The sequence below is a fragment of the Syngnathus leptorhynchus genome, chromosome 4 (genome assembly GCF_054491065.1).
Source record: "Syngnathus leptorhynchus isolate UIUO chromosome 4, UIUO_Slep, whole genome shotgun sequence".
Classification (NCBI taxonomy): Eukaryota; Metazoa; Chordata; class Actinopteri; order Syngnathiformes; family Syngnathidae; genus Syngnathus; species Syngnathus leptorhynchus.
The window spans coordinates 12,542,433-12,569,913 of record NC_141198.1 but is presented as its reverse complement, the minus strand read 5'-3'; the positions used below and the strand labels follow the sequence as shown (position 1 = coordinate 12,569,913).

Below are 27,481 nucleotides of genomic sequence, written 5' to 3'. Positions count from 1 at the left end.
ATATGTGCCTTTATTTGTTTTTGATTAAGGGACTCTAGGGACTGTCGCAATGTTGTAATTGTGGCTTATTTTTCCTGAAAATTTGAGCCAGATTCTTAATAGCACAACCTAAGTGGAGTTTCACTTCTCTTCATACAGGTGTCCTTGTTTTAAAACTGAATTCTATTTCTACAGCGGAAAAAGCAGAAGTGGGCTATGTTCTATAGCTAACCTAAAAAAAAAGTCAGTTACAGTTCATATTTGTTTGTGAGACTTTAATCATAATAACACTTGAACATTTTAATAACAATCAAGAGTTATGCCTCGCATTACACCTGTCGAGGTTTGATTCTTTTTGGTTCCTTCAGGCCCACATTACTTGAAATAAATGTTGCAAAATAGTCAAAGAAAGAGCAAAACAAATGGAGTTATCCATCAATGTTACTTCTGCAACTGTCCAGATCACCACTTCTGTCCATAGGCTATTTATATGATTATATTTCCGTACAAGGAAATGTTTTGGAAATATTTGTGACCTCACCAAAAAGCACAACTGTCAAAGTTTTACACTGTTAATTAATTCCCACAGTAAGAAACTCATTTCATTTGCTTTTAATTGCATTTTTTGATGGTCCTCTTCAACCCATGTAGAACCCTATGTTCTTGTTAGTGATAACGTGCTGCACATGAACACATTGTGTAGTCACACGCACACACACACACACACACACACGCACATATAAAGACCCTGCAGCGTACTAAGCATGTGTGCGTGTGTGTGTTGGGGAATATCCTGGATTACCTGGTCTGTGTTGGCACACAATGACAGGCTGTCCCTTCACACACGCACAAACATGCTCACAGTCTAAAGCGCTTTCTCTTGTGGACTGTCCAAAATGTTCACACAAAGAGAAATGTCCACACAATAAAGGTAGGACGGACGGCGAAGATTTGGTCAAGCAAACAGAGAGAAGGAGAGAACGACACGCATACACACAAAGGTTGTCCAAGAGCATGAGGCCTCAGCTTTTTGCTCACACACTCTCACTCGCGTAGTAGTGATGTCATCAGGGCTTTAATGAGGGATTACTCTGACATCAGCGGGCCCACTGCCAGGTTAAACCTATTAGCTGCCCCATGTGCTTGCAGCGTACTGCATCTTGAGTGCTCTGCTTGCATGTGTGTGGCCATGCGTAAGGTTTAAGAGGCTCCCCACATCCATTCATCTTTCCATCAATTTAGCACGTCTCAAGAGAGGAAGCCAGTTTCACAGTTAGTGTGCGCCAACGACAGATCCTACGAGGATTTGACAGCACTCCCGCGGTGACCATCTTTGTGTCCATAATCAATGGAATTGAAAGCCATTGTTGTCGCGCCATCACTGGAACAGGCAATTGGAAGGCAATTAGCAGTGCAAGTTAATGAATCAGACAGAGTGGAATATCCAAAGTGCATTTTTTTTGCCCATATTAAATGAAAACCCAATGCAAAAAGAAAAAAAAGGTGTGCTTAAAATATTTGCACAAAATCAGTCAGACTATTTTATTTATATTTGTCGTTTGAACGCATTGTATGCGGCCTTATTGGGATAGAATCTTGCAAATGTTCTTTTGGGATCACCTCCCATCGTGTTGCGTGTACATCGCGTCGACTCTCGTCATCGTCTATTTTGTCATCATTCCTTATCCTTAGCAACGACATGCTGGTTGGTTACCTGTCCCCTTGTCTCCAAGGCAACCGCATCATAAACATGACTCGCCGGCCGTGGCGAAAGGTAGGCAGGAGGTGCAAGCTGAGGTGAGACGCGTCATTGGTCGAGACGCTCGGTTTGACTTGCCTCTTGGCCACGCCACTGCCGAGTCTTCCTCACAATAACTTTACTCTCATTCACACACACACACACACACACACACACACACACACACACACACACACACACACACCGTAAGATGAATAGTCAGTCTTTGTCACCCTGCTTTCCCGTGGCCAAGGTGCAGTTGCCATGGTGATAATCTGCCACTTTAGCATGAGCTGCGGAGAATGTTTTCTTTTTTTTTTAACCATTTACTCACCGTTGCGGAGAATTCAATTAACTGTGATGTATGTGCCTTCTGTACGAGCGTGTCAGCCAGTGGTGTAAGATAGATGGCCCTATAGCTCATCCCCACCTCTTTGTCGAATCGGATTGTCACTCACGCCCTACGTTATCTTTCGAGAAACAATACCACAAAGTAGGTAATGCACTGACTTGGCTGCGGTGTTAAGTATTTGTCAACCCACCAAACTCTTACAATGTCAGTCAAAGTATCCAATTCACTCGTTAAGTTTGGGGTTTGCGCTCAAATCTGAACATAGAACTCGTACTGCTGAATTGCGATTGTCGGATTTATGCAGGTTTTCGGTGAACCTGCTTGTATCTCTCTAGGTAGTACAGATCATTTCTACGTGTATGTCCAGGAAGCTTGCGAGAGAAAGACAAATTGACAGCACTATACCACTGTGGCAATGAAAGACCACTTTAGAGGGCAATGTTCTGACTCAATGGCATTAGGATGGGCCCGCAGCTGGTTGTGGCACGTTCCACCAACACAACAGACTTGGCTCAAAATAGCATAGCTCTATCCCAATTCAGAGGGCAGCATGGATTTTAGAGGCTGTAATTTGATGACGTCATAATGACAACATGTATCCCATGTCAAAAGCACCTTCAAATACAGACCACAAATGTGGTGTTCTCAACAATGGCTTTCTTTTGTTCAGATGATCTCTCAGAAAAAAAAACCTTTTAATGAGAGCCATATGGTGAACTCGTGATTAAATATAGAGTACTTCTGTCACCTTTGGTTACATAGCGGCGTGCGTCAGGGAAGGCGGGATACCAAGTGACGGCAGTCGTGTTGTCATTTGCTGCGCTGACAGGGTGTGCAAAGCATACAGTCTGCTTGTTGTGTGAGGAGGCACAGGAGATGCTTGTCGCTGCACTGGAGCGTGCATGTCACCTGCCCCGACACACTCGACGAAATCACTACAAGGGATAGTGTGTGCGTACGCAGATGTCAGGGCCCACCGGTGTGATGGCATTGTCATGCACACACGCGCAAGATCTGTTGTCACACGCTGTGTGAGTCTGATAGAGTGGCGTTGCAACAGGAACACCGCTGAGAAATACAGTGTGTGTGTGTGGGGGGGTTATAATCTTGAATTTAAATTAAAACATAACTCTCGGGCATGGAGTGTTTCTAAATGCTATTTATCCGTTTGAGTCAAATGAATGACTGTTTTATTTTGTAGACAACTGATATCAACTATTGTCATTGAGAGCATTTATTTGCAGGAAAATGTAAAGCCAAAGTCAAAATACCAAATAATTCCGGTGAGGTTTTTTTGTGTCTGTTGACTCGTGTCCGCCTTTGTGATGTGCTACTCCCTCCTACTGGTGGAAATTGTCAGTTACAGGAGTTGAATGGATTTGGGTGATAGGCTTTTGTGTCCTCATATAAACTTATCTTGTGTCCATGGTCACAGTCTGATAGGGAAAGATTTATGTTGGCTAATGTCTGACATTTCTGGAATCATTTTTTAATTAAAGGGGGAAAAGGATTAAGAAAAAACATGATTTGTGATTGTCATTATTCTTATTATTAGTTCGTAGTTGTCGAAATACGGTATTCTGATTAATATTGTGTGTGTTGAATAAGAATTAAACAGCAGAATCAAACAGTTTTATCCATCTCAGGTTTGGCAATTTTGCCACTTGCTGCCAAAAATGACCTGACAGTTGCTGAGACCTCAGACTAGTCACGGCTCAGCTTGCAAATGTCACATGACCAAACCCAGCACACAGGTGAGCCACGATTGGTCCTTACCTGAGCCCCGAGCAACTGTGATGTCAAATAATTACAAAAGAATATAGACAAAAAATTGTTAATTCTCATTTTTCCGTCACTTTATTACTTTTTTTTTTCCTCAGCAACAAGCAACTTTGAACATATTAAAGCATAGAGAAATGGGTGTTGTATTTCTTTTGAATAAAAATGTGGACAAAAGAAAAAGAGCTTATGTTCATCCAAAACATCAGCTTCCAGTAATAAGGTCCACTCAGCTATTAACTGCCAAAACAGTTTTTGCACATGAATGTAATTTATGAGCAAAGTGACTTTGAAAGTGTGCTCATACAGCCAGTCTCCAGCATTACTAGAAAACATACTTGATTATGAGCCGACAGATATGATAAATTAGTTTGCTCTGCATTTGCACTTTGCCCCCCTCCTATTGCATCCCTCGCTCTCTCTCCCTCTATCATCTTTTTACTCCAAGTCACACCCACCGCTTCCCTCGCTCTCTACACTCGGCTCTTCTCCTTTTCACTAACACTGGACGCTGAAGCCTCGGTGGTACCAAGTGCGCTCGATTGGCTTTCTAAGAGCCCCCCCCCCCCTTTCCCGGTCCCATGAACCCCCGCCCCCGGTCGAGATGAGTTTGCCGGTCAACTCCGAGTACCTGTCTCTGGAGAGGATAGCGCGTTACCGCCACGCCTGCTCCAACGGATCGCCCTACGCCACCAACAAGCCCATCGACATCAAACCTCGCGGCAGGAGAGGGTATGCAAGACAGAGGGGCTTGGCTAAATCGAGTCCAAAAAGTTGCGTGCTTGCTTTGAGAGCCAGAAAGTTGAACTTGAACGGCTTGCTTTGTGTGCATGCTTATGACCGCTGATCTGCTGAGTTCTTCCACCTGCTGTAGTTTACCACTGTTTACTCAACATTGTATATATCCGTGTGTTGTGTGTGTGTGAGGGGGGGGGTTCATATCCCCTGGGGGGCCCAAACAAGGATCACAGAGGACCCTCGCCCCCAAAAATTCTTATGATATAATCGATAAAGAATTTGCATGTTTAGTTGGCATTTTGATGCATATATTTTTCAAAATCTAGTGACTGATACATATCGCAAAATTGGTCAAACCCCGGCAAATTATTTATTTATTTCAATTGGCATTTAACTTTTTAAGTGGTGCTGCTGGGCCCGCGAAGTGAAGTAAAACTAACACTTCAGATATAATGAAACTTTATTTGTTTGTTTAAAGTTGTCATTGAACTATTTATGACATGCTGCTTTGTCTCGGAGGTACCTGAACTTTTTGTAGGAATTTTAAAACAAATTCTATTGTCCAAGATAAAAAGAAAAAAAAATTCAAGATGTTTCATAAACCTATATAAAGGTACTGCATTACAAATATTTTATTTTCATTTATTATTTTATTTATTTTAATTGCAAATACATAGCAACTCCACTTATCTGTTATCAACCTCCATGACTTCTAATAATTGACATCAACCTTAAAGATACTGTTAAATGACTAACAAAGAACCATTTTCTGTAGCCAATCAGGTTTTGATAATAATAATAATGATAATAATAATAATAAAATAATATTATTAAACACATAAAATCTGAATTGCGCAAGCTTTCATTGGTCAAATCAGAAAACAAAAAGACATTTTTGATTCATCCTCAAAACTAAGTAGAGACACAGAGAGCCATCTCTGGTTAAAATTTGACCAGTGTAATGATTCAAAGGCATGATTTTCCAGAATGTACCTTTTTAATGTACCTGGTGTACCTTTTTATTGCCAGTGTTTGAAATAGTGGCCAGTGTCAGCATTTTTTGCTTGGCCCCCTTCAGCTCGGTGCCCCGGGCAAGTGCCTGGGTCGCTGCCCTGTTGCAGTGTCTGTTTGCGTGTGTGCCTTTGTTTCATATTCCCATATTCCTCATTTTTGCTTTTTCCGACAACAAGGTTAACGACGAATGAACACTCAATCAAGGTGTTCAGGCGCACCGCTCATAATCCGTGCACTCAACGTCCATTAAGGCCGCGCACAGCAAATTTCAGGACCTTATTAGATCCATTATCATGCTGCCATATTTTTTTGTGACCAGCATACACTCAGTGACCTCGAACAGCAACACAGGAAAAAAAAAAAAAAGTATAAATGTGAAATCTGGATATTCACTGTGTGTGTGTGTGTGTGTGTGTGTGTGTGTGTGTGTGTGTGTGTGTGTGTGTGTGTGTGTGTGTGTGTGTGTGTGTGTGTGTGTGTGTGTGTGTGTGTGTGTGTGTGTGTGTGTGTGTGTGTGATGTCGGAGTATTTGCATATGAACTTAAGATAATGGCTGTGTAGACATATAGATATGGTGGAGACTTGTCAATAGCGAGCCTGAGCCATCTGTGCTCTGCTTCCTTGAGTGCTATTTATATATATTTCAGCGTTTACTTAGAGTGCTTTCTCTATGTGTACCACAAGCGAGACCCCCCCCCCCCCCCCCCCCCTAAACAAAATCAATCATTTTGTGTTTGTCGGTTTAATCTGTGCTGCAGCTCTTTGAGGGCCGGTTTAATGCTGCACTTGCTAAACAATCAGCACTAGGTGGCTGTCTTGTACATCAGGGGTGAGCAAGATTTTTGCTTTCACTTATGATGGACCGTTTGAGTCTTCTCAGGGCTCCACTGAAAAAACAATGGTGTGTTGAATTTGCTCCAATTTTCTTTCGTGACAAAATAAAATCAAAATGGTTCCAGATACGCCACTTATCTGGATCTTATCTGGAGTATCTGGATCCAGATCATTTTATTTCATGCAACTCCTTGACAAAAAATATTTGAGTAAAAAAAAAAAAAAAAATTATTTGCACTGAGCTAATATTTAATTGTATTTATTTGTTAATATTGATGTAATATCATTATTAGTCGATTGTATTTCTAAAACACTATACTGTAAAATCTTTGTCCATATCAAGCAGCACTAGGTTGTGACATTTGCCTTATGTAAAAGTTGAAAATGTCCCTAAGAAGTGTTGCATTGAGTTGAAAAGTGATTAACAGTATGATGCGGATTCTTGGATCCAAAGAGCCTGTTTGTTTGCTGTTTTGCAACAACAGTCTCAAGTGTCGTTTTGAGTTCGCTTTCATGGTGTGTTGAGGTGTGTTTACGATGACGCTCACACGTAATGCCTACATGTTTGTGCTTGTGAGCTCACCGGCACACGCACGCACGTACGCACGTACGTACGTACGCAGCATCCCGCATTCACCTCAAGGCCGCCGATACCGCCACCTTTCTTTCCTAACATGAAAGCCCGTGCCTGCAATTGGAGTGGATGACCGCGGTATTATCAGTCAAAAGGGTCGGGCAGGCCGTTTGTTATGCTTTGAAAGGGTTTGCAGATGGACGCATTTCCATCTGCATGTCTTTTACATACGCTGTACTTGCCGCGAACAAAAGGGAACCTTACGCCGACTGATGTCACTCTGCCGTCGCTTACGTCTCTGGTTGGTCGGAAATGTACAAGGCTGCTTTCAAATTGACCTCGGGGCGTCTTGGGTGTTCTTCTTTGTCTATGTAAAACAGCCACAGTGTAAGGTTTTTTAGGATGGGGGTAGGGAAACAGTTGTTCGCTATGCAGTTCACAAGTAACAAGGAGAAAGCCCCTGCAATCCTTTTTTACGACGAATTTCTAGCGCCGCAGCTATTGAAAGTTTTTCGACCAATTCATTGCCATGAGAAAGAGATGGTCCGGATGAATGAGAATATTCACAGGAAAATCCGGGTACAGAAAGAAAGAACGGAAAAAGTTTGGTCTTCTCTCTATGCCATCATTGTAGTACTGATAGGCAGATCAATTAAATTAAGGCTTAATATTTTGATAGTGACACTTTTTTTTTGCGGCCTTGGCTCAATAAAAGGTTGGGAAACACCAATTGAGGATACCCACACCTGACTGGGGTGCATTTGGATATTTTGTCACTAATCATCAATTCGACTAGAATAATTTTCTGGGGTTCAGAATTTCTTAAGTATTGAAATGATGATTATTATTTTTTTTAACTGTGGGTACGTATCTAACTGTCACTTTCTTATCTCCCATCAAACACATTTCCAGTCCACTCCCTCACATTTTCTTTGCTACAGTCAAAGAACATATGGGGCCCGTGGCCGCTTCTCCTGGCGTCGTTGCCGTTGGTTTTAGGTTACCCTGGCAGCGTGGGTGATCGACGCGTGAGATTGTAAGGATGCCTGGGAGTTAGCGAGAGCTGAAAGCAAGTCCCGCCCTGCGAGGAATTACTATGACCAAAACAACCCCTCCCACTTGCACTCAAAACCTTGGCTGCAGCTGTGGAGTGAGGCAGAGAGAGCGCGAAGAGTCATGTAACGCTTCCACTCGGGTGAGGGGTCGAGGGTGCCGAGTGGGGGAGCGGAACCCAGGAAGTTGTCTGGATTCCAAACGAGCCTTGAAAGGAAGTCGGGAATCATCTGGAATACGGACAACTTGATCCGAAGGAGCGTACAGGACTGGAGGTCCAGGTGGCCCTTGAGTGGCTGTGTTGGGGTGGCTTCATGTGTGTGTGCTTGAGTAGAGCAAGTGGATGTGGACGGGAACGGGAGAACATGAGTATCATTCTAAAGCCAAGGTCGCGCTCCACCAGCTCGCTGAAGAACACTGAAGGAATATGGTAAATAGAATTATTGACAATCTTCATTCTGTCCTCTTTGTGTGTGTGTGTTTGTCACGCTATTGTTCACCATTCCTTCCTTCCTGTTTGAGTGTTACTTACCTCCCGTTGTTTTACATCCGACCTATGCCGTATTACACTCCACAGTCTCCACTTTGCTGCCACAGCCCTTAGTCTCCTCTTGGATATAATTCTCACAATTGCCCACAGCTAAGAATGATTAGAATGTCAATGGAAATTTAAATGAGCTGACAGCAAATACAGTATCAAGACCAGGAAATAGTTTCCTGGGAAAGTTTGAAAGGATGGCGTTGTATGTTGGAGATATGTGGTGCCAGAAGTAACCTCTTCTGTTTAGAGATGGTCTTTTCACCTTCATGTACATGGTTTCCGTCACACCTCTTACACACCACCTGTCTTCTCTGTCAAGAATATATAGATGTTTTTTTTGTCTTCTCTGATGTCATCATGCTGTGACTGACGTACCGAAAAGTAAATACTGAAGCACCTCTTTCACGTCTATTGTATTGTTTTGTTAGCGTTTCATTTGAACTGGTCCGTTCAATGCCACATGGTTTTCAGCTTCCCAAGGTACAATTTTGAAGGTAAAACTTGTGAGGCTGTAACTGTGCAGTGAAAAGGGGCATTAGCGTCACTACCTACCTGAGCGAGGTCATTCATTGGGTTATGTAGTGTTGCACTTCTCTTCAAGCCAGTGTTGAAGTAGTTTATCGACAAACTGCAACATAGAGAAACCTTGATCAATTAATTCATCAGTAAAATTTGTTGCCAGTCTAACATATTTGGAGCAATTTATTCTTCTAATTTGTATGCCCTGATCTCAACATCATATTTCCTACGATTAATCGTCACAAAGTGCAATATGTCTAAACATGGATATTTATTAACTCAACAAAATTTCCATAGTAGGAAGCGCAGTGAGATGACATCAGTTGAGAGTTTCAGGCTACGGATCTCTCGTCCTCTCTGGGTACGCGGACTTCCTCAAACAGTCCAAAAACATCTATGTTACGTTCATTGAAAACTCTGTGTGCCCTTGCTAATTAACTGGCAGTCAGTCCATCTATGTACACTTCCGCTATTGGATAGACCCAAGCTTACCTGTGACCCTCATGAGGACAAGCGATGTAGAAAATGGCCGGACCTCCGTTGTATCCAGTTTTTTTTTTTTAACTGGTGGCACCCCTATCGGGCCTTAGGCAAGACTTCAGGTTTCAAACGGTCACTGGTCCCCACCATCTCCATTTGTCCCACGAGGAAGTAGTCGCTCTCTTTCGCTTTTGTACAGCAAATAAACAAAGATGCAGCCCGAGGCGCAACCTGCCCTGCCCTCGTCTTGTCTCGACTTGTCCTTGGCTGTCAGCTCGCATTTTCTTCTGACAAATTGTCCTCCTGTCGCTTCCACGCCGGGAGGAGGGAGCCCGGTAAAGATGCTCCTCCACTGTCGTGCTGTCAGACAGTGCTGAAATAAATCTCCAAATCCATGCCGTGATCGTACAGGACAGAGGAAGACGCCTCTTCTCTGATTTCCTATTTTTAACTACATCCTTTCATCGGTTCTTTCCTTGCACATTTCTGTTATCGCTTTATCACACGAAATGTGAAAAAATAGCTCTGAGAGGTGTGGGAGATTGTTTGGCTTTGTCTGTTAGAATAAGACAGTACTTTACACTGGTTGTGTTATTTTGTAGTGTTTGTTTGTGTTTGCATGTGGAGCTGACACCCTCGGGTAATGTGCGGCACACCTCCTGTCTCAATATCACAACAGAGATGATGTCTGTTTATTTTGAATCGAATTGAAAACTGGGAACGTTAAGGTCAAAAGCTGGTCAACTTTTCCTCTGCATTTAACAAAACCCAGAGCAGCAGCCCTGCTTAGCTTTTGGCTTTGGCATGGTAGCAAGTCTGGGACTTATGGGGGACATTCAGACATTGAAGTTTGAAAGTGGCTCTGGAACGTAGCCCAGACTAACTGGTAATGTCTAGTGGTGGTTATTATGAAAAGCAGGCAAGTGGTGGAGTTGCAATCCGGTGAATTCAGATCATTGGTTTTCTGAAGCTGAGCCGTGATTGGTTGTGACCTGAGACCTAGCAACTGTGATGTCATTTCCAGTCGACAGCAAGAAGCAAAATGGCCGCACCCAGAGATGAATGCAAAGGGAATTTTGCTGCCTAACTCATATTCCACAAATACAATATTGATCCAAATGCAGCATTTAGACGAGTAGGGGCACATACCACATATTGTTCAGAAGGTTTTTGGGTTGACCTCCCCTTTAACCAGCATTCTCGCCCCACTTCAAAAACACAGATGATGGCGTGCTGAGATGAAGCGTGGAGGAATGGAATTGTCTGACGTTGACTTGAAGGGCTTTCATCTGGACTTCGTCTGCCGTCAGTCGACTGAGTGATGATGCCGCTCGCATGTGCACAGGCCCTGCTTTATATTAGTCACATTCGAGTCTTTAGATTCCTAGTGGCAGGCTAGCGGAACTGGTTGAGTGCGTGACCTTTATTTTGCACGCGTGTCACGACTGAATGGCTCATCTGAATGGAGCATTGACAGTCAGCGTGGAGACTACGAGCAGCGAGTGTTGACTTTTTTGCGCTCCATCTGGCAGAACAAGATTAACCAGACGGAGCTGGATGACACAATTGGCTACTTTTGTATGATAATTTTCTCTCCAAGGACATTGACACCACTGACATACATTGTTTGTAAAATAAAACAAGAGTTTAAGTCAATACACCTTCAAGGTTTAATGACATTTCATACTGCAAACTACAAGCAATATAAGTCTCAGGATAAAATAAATTGCAAAATATTGTGGCGCGATGTAGAGTTGTAGAGTTGTAATTTCATTCAGAAAAATACCCTGTTGCTTTCCCCCTTATTCATAAATGTAAATATAGTAATTATAATAATAATTATTATTATTATTACTATTAATTTATTATTATTAGTATTATTACTATTACTATTATTATTATTGGATATTGCTTTGTTACATCCTCTGTTTAAGTGCCGCTGGAAATTTGAGATTGCTCTCTACTAGGTTTTTATTTTTATTTTTAAATGAGTTAACAATTTTGGCTGCTGCTGAAAGCATATTGACCAACTGTGACATGCACAAAGCAGAGGCCGACCTGCATCGTCCATATTTGTTTACAGAGTAGATGTGTGGCTAAAGTGGCTGAGGCAGACGCTTGTGTCCATGGGCCGTTGATTTTTTTTCTTTTTTACAGATAGAAAGAAATGTAAATGTAAAATGTCTTCATTTCAACACTGACATAATTCATTCTATAAATGAAATATACAATGGTACATATTAGAAATGACATGACTCTTTATAATAAAAATGCTTTGTGGGCCAGATTAAAGTACAGTTCCTGTCTAATGTGGCCCCCAAGCCATACTTTGCTTACCAAAATCTCATTTGTTCTGTGTAAGAACTTTGTACCATGCAGAATGTTCTGTATCAAAAATACTAATACGTATCACACCGTTACACACAGTGTTGATAATTAATAATCTCACACCGCTTGCGGAGTGTGAGGAGGAGTCGCTTTCAGTGAAGTTTCCTGACATTCGAGCATGCAACTTGACTCGCGTGGGAAGCATTGTTCCTTGCCGGCCATCTGGCATATTTGCTATGTACGGGCAGTTAAAACTAGAGCTTCCATCTTTGGACACGTTACTGTCCTCTTGGAAGTTAACGGGACATATTGTTTTATCACAAAGGCAGATTAGAGGCGTATTTGGAATCTGCTGACTCTTCAAAAATGTCCTTCCTTGGCGGCTAAGTCGTTCCTTGTTGGGAAATGTGGAAGAGCTTCGTGTCAGAGTGGAGCAGGAAAGAAACTCTTCCGTTGGGTGTGACGTCAGAGCTGGTGCAATACCTCAATAAGACATTCCCAGAGAGGGTGTGTTCTTTACCACTAACACACACACATTTAGACATATACAGTGAGTTGCAAATTCCAAATGCGGGTGTGGGGGGGTGATTTATTTTATTACACCCTTGTGACCTTTTTTTAATTTGCACTGGACAAATACTCCATATATTTATAAAAAAATAACTCGTACTGAAATTCATCAAAACTAAACTAAAATGAAGTGCACTCACTTCCCCCCCCAAAAAAAAAGCAAAACAAAATAAAAAAAATGACAACAGAAAGAACAGGGACATAGAAAAAGATTATTCAAGCAGAATAAAAGGGTAGGCGAAAAATTGCCGAGTTGACTTTGTCCCCATTCTGTGTCGGCGCTGTTGGTACAGACCATAGGAATACAGGAATAGGAATATTTTTTTTTATCTATTATTTTTTTTAGTAGTGTCAATGGTGCTTGTATGAATGTGAGTTTTCATTTTCATGCCTAATGCTAAATATGAAGTGTGGCGGTGAGAGGAATGTGGTGCAGCGATGCCGGATGATGTCCAGTCAACACAAACGAGGAGTTACTGGAGTCATACTGGCCGTGTGTATGTATGCGTGTGTGAGAATATGAGTGTGAGAGAAAGAGGGAACAATTCGATTGCCCTTTCCTTGCCAGCCAAAACTGACACACACACTTAGCTGCTGCTGGTACCCAGACAACAGAGGGTGAGAACCCAGTGATGAAGTTGTTGGGGTGGGATGGGGGGGGGGATTCCTAGCACTTTGGCTCGCTGTAACATAGCGACACATACAGATAACATGTTCATCCACATTTAACAATTTGAACGCTTCTTTATCAGTTATCACAATTGGAACCAAAAGTATCATTTAGCTTTTTCCCTAAACACACATTGTCACTTTATGGAGTATTTTATTATAATTTTTTTAGCGAATAATGTCTTTTTACACATTAAATGACATAAGCAGGAGATTCCTATCGAATATTTCAGAGTATTTTGCTGTTGATCTAACGTGTGTGAAGTGTTTGTACTCCAATGGTTGCTATTCGATATTGCCCTGGCTGTGTTTAGTATTGGTCGCACCTACTTTTTGCTAAATGACGCATACAAGATGAATGGATAAGTTCAACCATCATAGCTAAAGTATTGGGACACATGTTCACTGCACATACCAGAAGTGAAATGGTCCCCCGAAGTACACATTGGCACTGTATCTCAAATCTGCTTACACGGACGGCACTTGGATTGGCAGATAGCCGATGTGTATCAGATATTTTTTCATATTTGCAAGAGGCCTGAGTCTGATTTGAAGATATATCGGTTGTGTGTTTTTTTTTGTCTTCATTTGGCAACATGTAACTAAATTGTTAATATTGCTAAGTCAAATTTTCCTTTCCTTATGTCAAACAATTTATTCTTTCTGAACTGAATAATATAATCCCAATGACATGAAATATTTTCCTTCCTTGTTCTTTTAATCTCACTCTTTTCTGTGAAGGTATGAATCAGCTCTGATGAGAAAACGATTGACGCGCTCTCACAATGTATTTCCCTTTCCACCGTTCCAATCATCCACGTGTGTACGGCATGCCTCAACACGTTGCTGACGTCATCCTGTTGCACACACTACAAAGTTAGTCACACAGGATTAAGGATGTGCCCTTATCCACAGTGAGGATGATGATTATGTGCGGGGGGCACGTCATAGCTGGGCGTCATGGGATGCCCTCCCCCCACCCCCACCCAGCCTCCCTCACAACCATGTGGGATTATGGGATGGGTCAGCAACAGATCTCCCCTGCCTATGACACAAGTACTAGTCATTGGCCGGCCGATAAATTCTCTCTGGAGACTAAAGCGTTCGGGTTGGTGTTGCCGAGGTGGCAAAGATTAGCTGTTTGAGCCGTGAGTCAGTAGCATCCCCCCCAGTACAGGGGTTGTGCTCAAGGGCAACGTTAGATTTCGAGGAAGGTCATTAAAAAGAAAAAAGGATTCAAAATGGTTCTTAATTTGATGTAATAAATTATTTAAATGTTTTGTTGTTTTTAAGATAGTTCAAATAGGTTAGAGTACACTTACTGGGTACAGAATATTTTATTTGTAATATGTTGGGTGTACAACATCCCCAATTTTCACATAATATGGCCCTGTTAACATTTGTTTCTTTTTGTTTTTGTAGTTTCGACGTGGACAATGGAACATCATCAGGTCGCAGCCCGCTGGACCCGATGGCCAGTCCAGGATCGGGCCTCATCCTGCAGGCCAACTTTGTCCACAGCCAGCGGAGGGAGTCGTTCTTATACCGCTCAGACAGCGACTACGACCTCTCGCCCAAGTCGATGTCCCGAAACTCCTCCATCGCCAGCGACATGTGAGTGCTTCGGAACATTAATTTTTTTTATTTAAAAAAAAAAAAATCCACCTCTATGTTCTCCTGTTGCGCTGAAAGCTTTTTATTCTATTTTTAGACTTTTTTTTTTTTTTGCCTGTCTGAGTGTGTGTCTGAGTGCCACAGCTGGATGTTTATCAGCACAGGTCATAAAGCTGCCACATCGGCCACCTTTGGCTCTGGAGGGAAGTGTGCATCACCAACAGCTCGCCGAGTGGTGTCACATCTATTCTTATCGCATCTCGCGCGCCGTCTGCGCGGTGAAGAATCTTAAACCACTGATTAAACCCCTGCCGTTGACACACTGCTCTTTATCGACTCAATACTTGCCCTCCAAAAAATCTTGCTTGTATTAAAAATTCAGCATTCACCAAAATAATAATGCTCACTTTGATTGACACTGCCTCCTTCGTATGAAGATAGCATGCTCCCTCGCTGCTATCTGCTTACATGAAGCAGTCAAACGGGAAATGGAATTATTGGGCGAAAATGCATGTCATGTCATGCTTGCGTGTGTTACGGTTCACCGATCACCTGATCAAAAGTTGACGGTGAGCTTTGAGGTCAGCAGCACTCGTACGTGTGACTCACCGTCTCTGTAGTTCGGATTCCTTTCAAGAGGGAGCAAAATGCGTAAGGGCCTCTCCCTCACCTTCCATCCTGTTGGCTTTTCCCAGAATCCACGAATAGGAAATCCTCGTGCATGGAAGCTTTCTCTGCGTCACGGCAACGTCGCGCCAGCCACGTACGGAAAGCCGACTTACAAGTGACGAGTGCCTTAAAAGCTGCTGATGTGAAATCGACATGATGGAGTGCATGTCAGACACTGAAAGTTCTCATATGACAACACCTCATCTTTTTGTGCCTGTCCACAAGATGTCCACAAGCATAGTAGATCGTAAAACCTTTACATACTGTTATTTCATACTCTCTTTCTAAAATCTCTCTTGTGTTTTCCAGCCATGGTGACGACATGATTGTAACGCCATTTGCACAGGTAATCATTTTCAACCCCCTTTGTTCAGGTTTCACAATTGCAAGTCATACTAAAAACACAATTCTCTCCTTACAGGTCCTTGCCAGCCTAAGAACTGTACGGAATAACTTTGGAGCATTAACCAACCTGCAGCAAGACAGAGCATCAAATAAGTACGTTTGTGCCCCTTTCTGGGGAAAACGTCAGCTCTACCTCAAAATGTGGTTTTGTACTCCCTCCTTTGTTTGTCAGTGGTACTACATCAACAGCTTTACAGCCTCTTACTGCTTTTAGTTGCTGCATGCATGATCCAAGTAGCATAAATAAATGCCTTTGTCAAATATATGCCTCTGTTTTACCATCCACGGAGAAAAGATATGTAGGAAGTGTCTGAATTTATAAACCCGATTGGGCACAAATAACAACCTCTGGCCTCAATTAAACACTGTTCCTAATCAGAATAGCAAATACTATTTTAATTGGTGAGCTCTTTGGAACTATGTTGCTAACCAAAACAGAGGCACCTACCAAGCATTTAAACAGATGAAATAAACAGAGGAGTTCCCTGTTAAGTATTCCGGGCAACTTTATGTTGGAAACAGTGTTTAATATAATTTCAGTGATGTCTAATTGAAGGCCTCCTTCCCAGCTGCAGTTCAAACACACTTGGCTAATATTTGCAAATATATGATATGTGTTTTGTTTCCTCACAACAGGAGATCACCCATGTGCAACCCACCACCCATCACCAAGACCACCTTTACAGGTCTGTCTATGATGTCAGTATTACGTCCACTGTGTGTTCAAAATATCACATGAAATTTTCTGACCCACTTCATGATGGACGTTGTTGTTACTGGCGATGTTGTTGAGATGAGCTGTCTGTTTTTGGTGGTAAGAACACACTTGTCCTAGACAGGTATTTCACTTTGATATCTGGACATGACCAGGGCTGTCCAAACTAGGGTCCGGGGCCAATTCATGACCCGCCGTCCTTTTTTTGCATTTGTGCCATACACTAAATTTAGTGCCCATGACTTGTTTCTTACTTAAAAATGAAAAAACAAATCCAAGAGGGTTGTGTTATCCTATTCCCTTGATGAAAACAACAAATGATAATCATCATCATCATCCTAATAATAATAATTAACTTTATTTTAATAAAAGTTAATAACATTACTGATAGGTCCCTGATATAGATTATTGTGTATATGATATGATATATGATATAATTCATAGTAAAATTCCTATTTCACTTTCAGATGCATTTATGCATGGAAATAGGAGGTTTCGCTGCATTGAAAAAAAATCAAGATTATCTACTTGCCGATAAATCGCCCGCTCCTTTATATGGGACGTCTGTCGATGCTGCGTTATATTTAGAGGACAATCATACTGGTTAGTGGCCATTATGGGCCCTGCCATAAACTGGTGACAGCTGTGAGTCACGGTAGTGGTTATTTGAGAATATTGACGACCTGCAACGGCAAGGCAGGGACTTCATCGATGAAAGATTAGCTCATGGTTGAAGTCAATCAGACAAGGCCTTTTTCTCAAATTTAGCGTGCGTGTGTGTGTGCGGGCGGCCGTGTATGTTTATAGTATATAATAGAAATAAATATCTGAATAGTTGAATCAACAGCCACTTAGTGCGCCCACCTGGTTTGGAGATGCCAGATCAATTGCCACAATTTTTAATTGAGTCAAGAATTTGATACGCCCTTGGCTCAGAACTACATGAAATCACATTACAAATACAATTTCCATCACTCTGTTTTAAGAATCAAATGTGGCCATTGATGTTCAGGGTGGCTCTTTGTCTCCCTCCCTCCCTCCCTCCCGGTCCAGTTTCGCCCACCCAAGCGCTCCGCTTCGTGGTTTGTCTGCAGCCGTGCGTCTGTGCAGCAGCAGAGTGGCCTCTCGGAGCACCCGGTGTCTGATGTCGCACTAAGCATGAGAAGAATGTCATTGACGTCAGTGCAGTCGCTGTCAGAAAGGGTTGCACCCCAGTCGCTGACACCCCAGCCGGGGAAGAAAGAGGACAGACAGACAAGATGAGTGAGAGAGAGAGGAAGGAGGATTATTGGGACAGAAAGACGAGTAGGAGGATCTTGTTGCCAATAGCCGGTGACATAGGAGCTTCTTTATGACAAACGCTTTGTGGGACCGCACTGATGCTATTGTCACTATGTCATTAAAGCTCGAAAGGAAGATGACGGCATTTTGATGTGATTCGGTGTGCAGAAGATAAATGTCCCCCAAAACACTTTGGAGTTCAACCAAAAATATGCTTGCGATTTTTTTTTTTTTGCTAAGCCTTTCTACAATCAATTTTTCCAAAATTATGTTCTTGTTCTTCAAGTTGTTTTTAGTTGAATGATGCCTCTTAGTAAGTGTTACAAGCAAATGTAACATATCCATTGTGCTACTTTTTCATTGAGATGCAGCTTTGGCGGCATCTTGTGGTGTTTCAGAAAAACTACAGAAAATGGCCATAGCTGAGTTTTTTTAGTGAGTAGCTGCGGATAGGTTCCTCACAAAACACACCAGTGCGTAAATTTGTGAATAATAAACCGCCAATACGCAGGGGACCGATTTTATTCTCCCCTCATCACATCGCATTAGCTTTGGCTTCTATCGTCTTGCACGCCATGTTAGTTGTTTACCTCCTTGCTCGGTGCATTTGTATGCTGATCATATATTTGACGTGCACGCTCACACGATATAGCAGGAGCAGCCATGGCGCTCTCCTGCTCCTCTTATAATCCAGTCCATGTGTTGTCGCCCTCCCTTTCTCATCTACAGTGCAGTCCTCTCAGGCTTTAGGTACAGCACGTTTTGGCTACCAGGGACGCCGAAGCAACAGCAGATGCCCCCCCCCCCCTTTCCTATCCCCTCATCCCTGAGCACCACCTCCATTTCTTTACACACACACAGCATCTGTCTGGCTAGCATACAGGAATCTACCCTCACGGATACCATGGATGTTTTTATTTGCACACGCGGCGGCTGAAGCATCATGTGCTAGTGTTACGTGCGCTGCGGTGCGTGAGCGTGCGTGTGTGTTTGGTAGTCATGTCAGGATGCTTCGGCGGGGATCCGAGGCGTTTGTGAGCCCCCCGGTCGGATCCGATGTTTCTCCTCCATCCTCCCTCTTCCCGAGCCTGCTGGGCAGACTGCTCTTCATCCTGCTACATGACTGGAATTACACCTTTCATATGAATGACATTGTGGAGTTGCTGAGGCAGGAAGTGGCGTGAACGTGCGCGTGGGCTCTCCGCTTGGGCAGCTCTCTGGCTTCTATGGCGAATCGTTGTTACCCTCCATTAGCATCTGGACAGTTTTAATCGTCCTGGCTGACGTCGAATCTGTCTGACTTCCGTAGAAGAGGACTAAGGATTCAGTTCTCGGACACAGGGACCCCAAGGGCCTACTCCCTAGACACCCCCCCCCCCCCCCCCCTACACACACACACACCCTTCCCCAAGAGCTGGTCCGTCCAGTATGAAGAGTCACCCATGTGTCTACTCGGGGTATCCCAGCTTAGCCGTGTTTGGGGTGGGAGACCCCGGGCCTGGGCCGTCCACTAGCCCCCTGAAACGGGCCCTTACTGACCCCTTACCGTCCTGTCTCGTTCCTGCAGAGGAGGCCTACCAGAAACTGGCCACTGAAACTCTGGAGGAGCTGGACTGGTGCCTGGACCAGCTGGAGACCCTGCAGACCAGACACTCAGTCAGTGAGATGGCCTCCAATAAGGTAAGGATGACCAAATCATGTGTACTGTTGTTCCTCATTTAGTGGCCTGGAGGTTTGTTTACTCAACTGCAGAGAGTGCCAGGCATCTCTGCTGTGTGACCTTTTTATTTCCAGCACAAAATGATGATGATGATGTGTGATGACATGATGTGTCATATGTCTTGGTTGGCTTTGTTTTGAGGTGTGGTTGAAAAAGGGCTGTGGCTAAAATGTTTTTTTGGGGGGGGAGCTGATGATTTTTCGGAGGTGAAAGCCGTCATACATATGACGGGGTCAATCAGGGGTCAACAGCGAGGTGCTCGCGGGCTCCACTCAAGGGCCACATGAGCTTGTCTGCGGGCCTGTTCTAAAAGGGACACTTGTGATTGATCATTTGAAAATGTGGCAACATGGCATTGCAGGGAAAAAAGAGAAACTTGAAAGTTTGAATGGTTTAGATCAGTTGATGTGGAAGGAGCAAAACGTGGGAGGGTTAATAATAAAAAAATCTCTCTTCAAGATTTGCACAGAAGCATCACCTTGGAGAGGTTGATCCTCAAGTTGAAGCACGTACGTGTAGTGCACATCCGCAGTTATGCTGACCCCGTGTCATCTCTACGTCACTAATGGCAGCCGCTCATCTCTTAGCATTGTCAGCACATCGCTTTTAGCGTGCCAGCAATAGCATCATCGTGCAACCAGGGAGCATGCTCAGTCAGCGTCAGTGTGTGCGCCATGCGTGCGCGCCATGCGTGCGCGTGCGCGTGTGTGTGTGCAGCACACTCTGAATGCTGATCAGCTGCAATGATGTCACACCTTGTGATGTCACACAAAAAAGGGGGGGGGTAGTAGGTGGATGATGGAAATGGCAAGACAAAGGCACAAAAAGGACTGATGTCAACTGGCACCAGACATGTGAGATCATAGAAAAGCGGGAATATGTGTTGTGCCCCCCCCCCCCCCAAAAAAACCCCAAACCTGCCACCATCACCACCTAGCATCCACAGCTTTACAATATTTGGTTGCCATGGCAACAGCTACAGGCCTAAATGTGGCCACCTTGTAGATGGTGCATTCACTAAAAGACGGAGCTGTTCCTGATTTGTTTAATATGGGAATGCTAACAGCTATTTCATGGCCTTTCTATGAACATTTCTACTCCAGTGCTTTTAGTATGGACACAACAGGTTTCATTAGCCGTTACATTAAAAATAATGTATTATTTAAACATTATCTATCCATCAACATTTACATTTAACCTAAGGAGGTACTAAAGATGCAGGGAAATTCCTGTACTCTTTGTTTTTTGTTTGAATGTTCACCAAAGATAAGTCGATTATCTGAGAAAAACAAATCAGTCTATCTGTAACTAGGATGCTGATTGGAATTTTGTGCGGATTGGAACCCGGAAGTGACGGGCAATGGAAATGGAGATTTATTTGCAGACCCATGTAGCAGTCAGTCTTTGTTTTTATTTCCATGTTGACTGTTTCTGTAACAGTTCCTTAGAGGAAGTACCCTTCACATCCAGCAGATAACGGTGTTGTGCAGATAGGCGGTTCAGATAATGGATAGTTGCATAGTGATTCAGAAGTGAACTTAAAAAGAAAAAATAAATATTCAATTTGAGTGTATTTTGGGCAAAGTTGTTCATTGGTATCAAATATTGCACATCCATTAATAAAATCAATCATCCTTTTTGTAAACGAGACCAAAAAAAAAAGGCCTAAAGAAAAAACATACATAATCTATACAAACAGTTAAAAATGGTTTTAAAAAGTGGCCATATACAATACCTTATTTTATTTCAGTGGCAATCACATTAGCATGTGCAGGTGTTCTTTAGAAAGGAGTAGATATTTTTGGTCAGTGTGCCAAAGAACAAATTGCTTTGGGGGCCTGGCTCAGACTGGTGTGACACTTTGCAATTTGTACCCGATACCTTTTGTTCACACCTCCTTTCCCGGCTATCCATACGTACCAGTGTGCATTGCATAAGAGATACACGTGCATGAGCTCATGCGCGTCTGTGATCAGCCAGTGGCCTCATCTGCTTCATTCTAGCTGTAAATGACTCCCACTGCAAAGTCAGAAGAGATCCTTTCTCTTTGTTCGCTACATTTTCAATATATTTCACATCCATTGTGTTCTATTCATCTCCCAAAACAGCCACTTGGAAAGTGAAGTTGAATTTTGAGCTTTTACAGCAATTGATCATTTTTCTTGGTAGGAAAAAAAAAAATCAACACAGTATGTTTGTAAGTTGTAGCAGACGGGAATCACAATATTACCATCACAGGGTTTGATCCCAGGCCATTGTAGTTTCGGGCTGTCACTATATTAAATATTTATAAAATTGATTATTCTATCACTCCATCGGTGAATCGAATAATCTGATACAAATCATGGATATTATTATGATTAGAGTTTATGAGCAAATTGTATTATTTAGTGAACAAAAAACAACTAAACAGCAGTCAAGCAATATCCCACATAAAAGATTGATGGGCATTGTTTTCTAAAGTAAAAGCAGATGTTTGCTAATGTCTTACTTTGATTAAATACAAAATCACTTTGCTTCTATGAAGGACTAGAAAAATCAAACAATTATTACTTCAGAGAGCCTGAAATGAAAAGATTTAGAAAAATGATCACTGGATTATTAAAATATGAGACGATTAGCTTGATATTGGAATTGCTTTCGATTGATCGATTAATTTTGACACCCCCTGTATGTAACTGTCACTTACACGTTTTCAATAAAAGACAGACGCCAGACAGCAAAAGATTTACTTGTTTATTTGATAAGTACAGTTTGTAAGTATTTTTGCCACCTTTGATTTGTCCGGATTAATGATTTAATTTGTGTTTATTCTGGCCCACTGACATCATCCCAATGACCGTGTTAAATGTGTGAGCTCAGCTTCCTTTAATATTGCATCTCTTTAGTCACCGCACAGTACACACCGGCTCATATGATCTCACACACGTATGACGATGCACACGCATGCCCCAGCACGGAGGCGCAGGACTGTACATTTTCCACAATTTTGGGCCAATCGCTCAGCTGGTGACCTCGAGTCTGCTGGCGTCCAAGCCAATCAAAAAGCAGGGTGAGCTCACCGTCCGCCCGTGCCCGGTCCCGATTGGCTGCCGTCGCTTTAGGAGCAGACTGTGCGTCGCGGGGGAGGATCATGTCGCTCCCTCCCAGCTTAGCCGAGCAGGCAAGGAAGGACATGACACAAATATTCCACTGCTTCCCCATCTCTTCCCTGTGGCGGTCCATCCTTTTGTTGTTTTTCTAATCCTCGCATCCGATCTGTTCCCCGCATCCCTCACAAGGATGCACAATCCGTCACGATGTGCTCCTGCTTGATCTTTGGGGGAGTCGCATTCCACCTGACGTTCCTCAGCGGATGCTAGCGGGATGTGAAGCATCATGAAGACACTCTCTGAACTTCAGTTTTAATCTTGGGAACTTTACATTTTCCACTTTCTCTTTTGTGGGTTTCACTTTTGTTTGTTTTGCCAAAATGCCTGAAGCTAATTATTTGTTCTCTGTATCCTGGGGATACATTAAGGTAAGATTTTATTTTAGCTGGAATAGTAATAGATCATAAAAATGTTGGTTTTATAACCCTTTATTGGTCATTTCATCTTTCATTACATTTACAAAAATGCAATATGAATAGATGATGACGATGACCTGGGCTGCAAATAGAACAAAAAAATCCGACGTATTCAGAGATAGTGTTCATTACCTGACTTGTTCAAAGCTATAAAAATCTCACTGCTTACTAGTACTAAAAATAACATGCACTTTTCTGTGATAAAAACTGTCTTAGTTTATGTGTTATATGGGGAGGAATGTTTTCCCCCTTTTGTTGTATCATTAGTTTCCTATGGTTATTGAATTTTTTATTTTATTTATGCTATATATATATATATTATGTATATATGCTATATAATAAATAAAATTCACTAACCTTTATTTATTTATTTATTTATTTATTATTATTTTTATTTTAGGTAAGCTTCATCATTTTTACATCCATCCATCCATCCATTTTCAGAATTTTTCTATGGTTATTTTATTCATAGAATTTAGGTGTGTGTGTGTATATATAGCAAGGATAGCTTTATGTCATGCATTACTGCTGATCCATGTCTAAAACAGGCAAATTATTTTTAATGCGACTATGCTACTCATTAAAAAAAAAAATTGTCACAATCTTAATTGAAATTTTTAAACGTGACAAAGGTTTAGCTGTCCTCTAGAGAGCTTCTTGTGCGTCATACATCTTTTCAGGCTTGAACAAGGCAATGAAACACAAATTATTATTCATTCATTTATGTGTGCTTGTTTATTTATTTGAGTCATTTGTTTTTTGTCACTTTTCAGTATTCAGAGTTTTTATTTTATGAATCACAAAAGTGCTCCTCAGATGAACCTTTGTGTCCATTAAAAAAGGGAGAGGTGTTATTCAATAGCACAAACAATAGCGCAGTAAGCACTCTGGTGGCACCGTAATGGTCTATTTCAAGTGATCAATAGTAAATACCGATTCCTGCGTTTCTGTCAATATGCATGCATAATGTGTTTAGCCTGAAGGAAGTGACTCTTTTACTTATTCTCTCTTTTATTTATTTTTTTTAATGAGTTGTTGCGCAATTTTGCTATTGAAGCACTATGGAAAATCCTCCTATTTCAAGCACCCTCAATCCATCAAATCACAAAACCGCAACTGCCACTTCAATTAGACCCGCGTGACGTAAAGGACAGGCACAAACTGACTGTTACGCAAGAAATGCTGAACTAAATATTAGGTTACGGCGAGAAATGGCGGTGCACTTGCAAGGCATCCAATCAAGAAAAAATCTTTACAATGATGATTTTGAAATTAATTTTTGATTTCATTTGTCCAGATCCTACTCTGGAGTCACCTGCTTGTTTATTTTGCTTTTTGAAAATGTTGTTACAAGGGTTAAATCCTTCCTTTGTATTTGGCCCAAGCGACGGGACACCCTTGCCCAAAATATGGTGACAAAGCTTGATCGCATGCCCTTGCCGTGCCCTGGTTGTCATGGTAACAAAAGGCAAATTTATCATAGACATACTCATCCATTTTCTATCAGGCTTATCCTTAATAGGGTTGTGGGCGAGCTAGCACCTGCCCCAGTTGACATTGGGTGCTTAGATAAATCCCGTTCTTGGCTACAGTTTCTTCTCATTTTTGTTTCTACAGTCTCAGTCAGAGGTTAGACCTCAAGTTAGAATTTGTTTGTATTTTGTCAACAACCTTGAGACATATCTCACGATAGATTAATTAGTTTATGCTTTTCATACACTTTGGAAAAATCGGTGCCAACGGTTTGGGGAAGGAAGGTTGTTTGCTGCTGATGGTTGGATTAGTGTGATGTGGAAGAACAACCTCCTGGATAAATGGATGAGCCAGTACTTAAGTCTAGAATGTTTTGTTCATGTATTTGTTGTATTCCATGCGGCGCGTCCCGAAGTAACCCTATAAAGAGACACGTGTGTTTCTTTGCAGTTCAAAAGGATGTTGAATCGAGAACTGACTCACCTGTCAGAGATGAGTCGCTCTGGGAATCAGGTGTCTGAGTTCATCTCCAGCACCTTCCTAGGTGAGACGGGTTCTTCTATATTCAATTTCTACTTTTTTTTATGAGGCACCATATTGTCTCCTACTTGATCCCTCATGCGAAATCCTCTATCAGCTTTTTGGACCATCATCTGATTCTTCCGACTTTTGCAGACAAGCAACATGAGGTCGAGATGCCGTCACCTCAGTCTCAAAAGGACAAGGAGAAGAAGAACAAGCCTATGTCTCAGATCAGCGGTGTCAAGAAGTTGCAACACTCCTCCAGCCTCACCAACTCCAACATTGCTCGCTTTGGCGTCAAGACGGAGACGGAAGATGAGCTGGGCAAGGTATATGCCCTTTTTTTTTTCTTCCCTGTTCCGTTCACCCTTTACTGTTCCAGCCAATATCTGTGCTGTAAGACCATGTAGTTTTACCATAAAAGCTCATCGCGTTTCTGCAGTATTAAGCTTTCGCCACTAGATGGTGCTAACAGACTGTGTAACAACTGAGTAGTTTAAAATCAACGTTACAAATAACAAAAAAAAAACGCCATCAATGAATTAAAACCTAATAACACCAGGATGACACCAAAGTAGTGCTTTAATTGTGTCGGTTTGGCTTTGAAACTCAAATACTGTATTTCTTGTGATTATCCAACAGGAGCTGGAACAAGTGAACAAATGGGGCCTTAACGTTTTTAAGATCTCCGAATTCTCTGGGAATCGGCCACTGACAGTCATGATGTACACCATATTCCAGGTAGTGCTTCTTGCCTCCCGCTCACCAAACGGTATTAAGTCAGCCTTTGGATATGAAAAACGTATTCTTTGCTGTTTGTTTCAGGAGCGAGACTTGTTGAAAACCTTTAAAATTCCACTGGACACCTTTATCACCTATTTGATGACCTTAGAGGACCACTATCACGGCGACGTGGCCTATCATAACAATATCCACGCTGCTGACGTCACACAGTCTACCCACGTGCTGCTTTCCACACCGGCGCTTGAGGTCAGGACCACACACACACACACACACACACACACAAATTTTTTGGGTTATTTATTTATTTATTTATTTGCAAAACTGAGACCGCTTCCCTCTTTGGTATATTAATTCTAAAGTTGTGGCATTTTTCTTTAAAAAAGTTTCTTCTTGTACTATTATGATTTTTTTTCCCCCCCTTGTAATGCCACTTTTGTGTCATTTCTTTCTTGAATAAGGTCTTTCTTTTCATAACCGTAGAAATTTTGACAATTTTTTTTCCCCATTAAATTCCATCTTTATTCTTGTAAAAATGTGTCTTTTTGTTGTCAAACTTTTCCCTGTAAAATGACATCACTAGTACCATACGTAACATTTCAATTTGATTTTCTTGCAAGATAGTACTTTTTTTTGTGTAAAAAATACATCTTTAGTACTGTGAGTATCACTTTAATTTTCCTGTCGTAAAATCATAATCTTTAGTTCCATGACTTATGGCAAAATTACTTGCAAAATTATATATCTCTTAACACTGTGACTTTTTCTCATGACCTTTTTTCCCCATAACACTTTGTCAATGTTCTTAGCAGACAGGTTTTTTCTCGGAAAGTGATGTTTTTAGTCTCGTAACACCGTGTACTGAAGAAGAAGCGCGTTCACGCTCGCATACACACGAGCATGAACGCACCAGTGAGCACGCCACAATAAGCTTCAATCAAACCCGAGCTCACTGCAATCAATGGCTCGTGCTTGTGGGGATATTTTTAACTTGTGCTTTTCTGATTCCCTCTTCCTTTCTCTCTCTCCCTTGCTGGCAGGCGGTGTTCACGGACCTGGAGATCCTTGCCGCCATTTTTGCCAGCGCCATTCACGACGTGGACCACCCAGGAGTATCTAACCAGTTCCTCATCAACACCAGTGAGTCTATAAGCGGTGTCATTTTAGCGCCTACATCACTTTTGGTCACACAATACTCTCTCCTCACGTGGGAACACACACACACACACACACTATATGCTTGCTTGTGAATATTTTCTTTCATCCAAGTCATTTGATTGTCAGCATTGAATCGATTACAACCTAACTGTCCCGGTAGTCCTAGAAAAGCGAACATCAATTATATTTAATAATCAAAATCATATTTATATAGTATTTTGAATATTTATGAAATCAGTAAGTGCTCCACGGAAAAAGGTTTCTAGACAGTGAAATACAGTTTGCTCCTATTCACATTGTAAATTTAAGAAATGAAATATTTATTTCATATTTAAAAAAAAATAAATCAATAGTCAATTACACACACACACACACACACACACACCACACAGAGACAGAAACAAATGCAATGTCCACGTGGCAGAGCTTCACGTGTGTGCATCTGTT

General features: G+C 42.0%; 1 protein-coding gene across 4 annotated transcripts in view; it reads left to right on the top strand.

The window, feature by feature from the left end:
* The window catches only part of pde4d (phosphodiesterase 4D, cAMP-specific), a 92,487-nt gene that overhangs the window by 59,476 nt on the left and 5,530 nt on the right, over nucleotides 1–27,481 (top strand). For 2 of the 4 annotated variants that reach the window (XM_085909048.1, XM_085909051.1), the window contains exons 2-11: nucleotides 14,591–14,782; nucleotides 15,761–15,797; nucleotides 15,873–15,949; nucleotides 16,493–16,542; nucleotides 19,420–19,532; nucleotides 25,064–25,157; nucleotides 25,289–25,464; nucleotides 25,778–25,876; nucleotides 25,961–26,125; nucleotides 26,917–27,016. In XM_085909048.1, coding sequence (XP_085765174.1) covers nucleotides 14,591–14,782; nucleotides 15,761–15,797; nucleotides 15,873–15,949; nucleotides 16,493–16,542; nucleotides 19,420–19,532; nucleotides 25,064–25,157; nucleotides 25,289–25,464; nucleotides 25,778–25,876; nucleotides 25,961–26,125; nucleotides 26,917–27,016 — 1,103 coding nt within the window. Of the gene's footprint in view, nucleotides 1–4,246; nucleotides 4,581–6,911; nucleotides 8,492–14,590; nucleotides 14,783–15,760; nucleotides 15,798–15,872; nucleotides 15,950–16,492; nucleotides 16,543–19,419; nucleotides 19,533–25,063; nucleotides 25,158–25,288; nucleotides 25,465–25,777; nucleotides 25,877–25,960; nucleotides 26,126–26,916; nucleotides 27,017–27,481 lie in introns of those variants that run through there. The other 2 variants (XM_085909049.1, XM_085909050.1) reach the window with 2 other exon arrangements.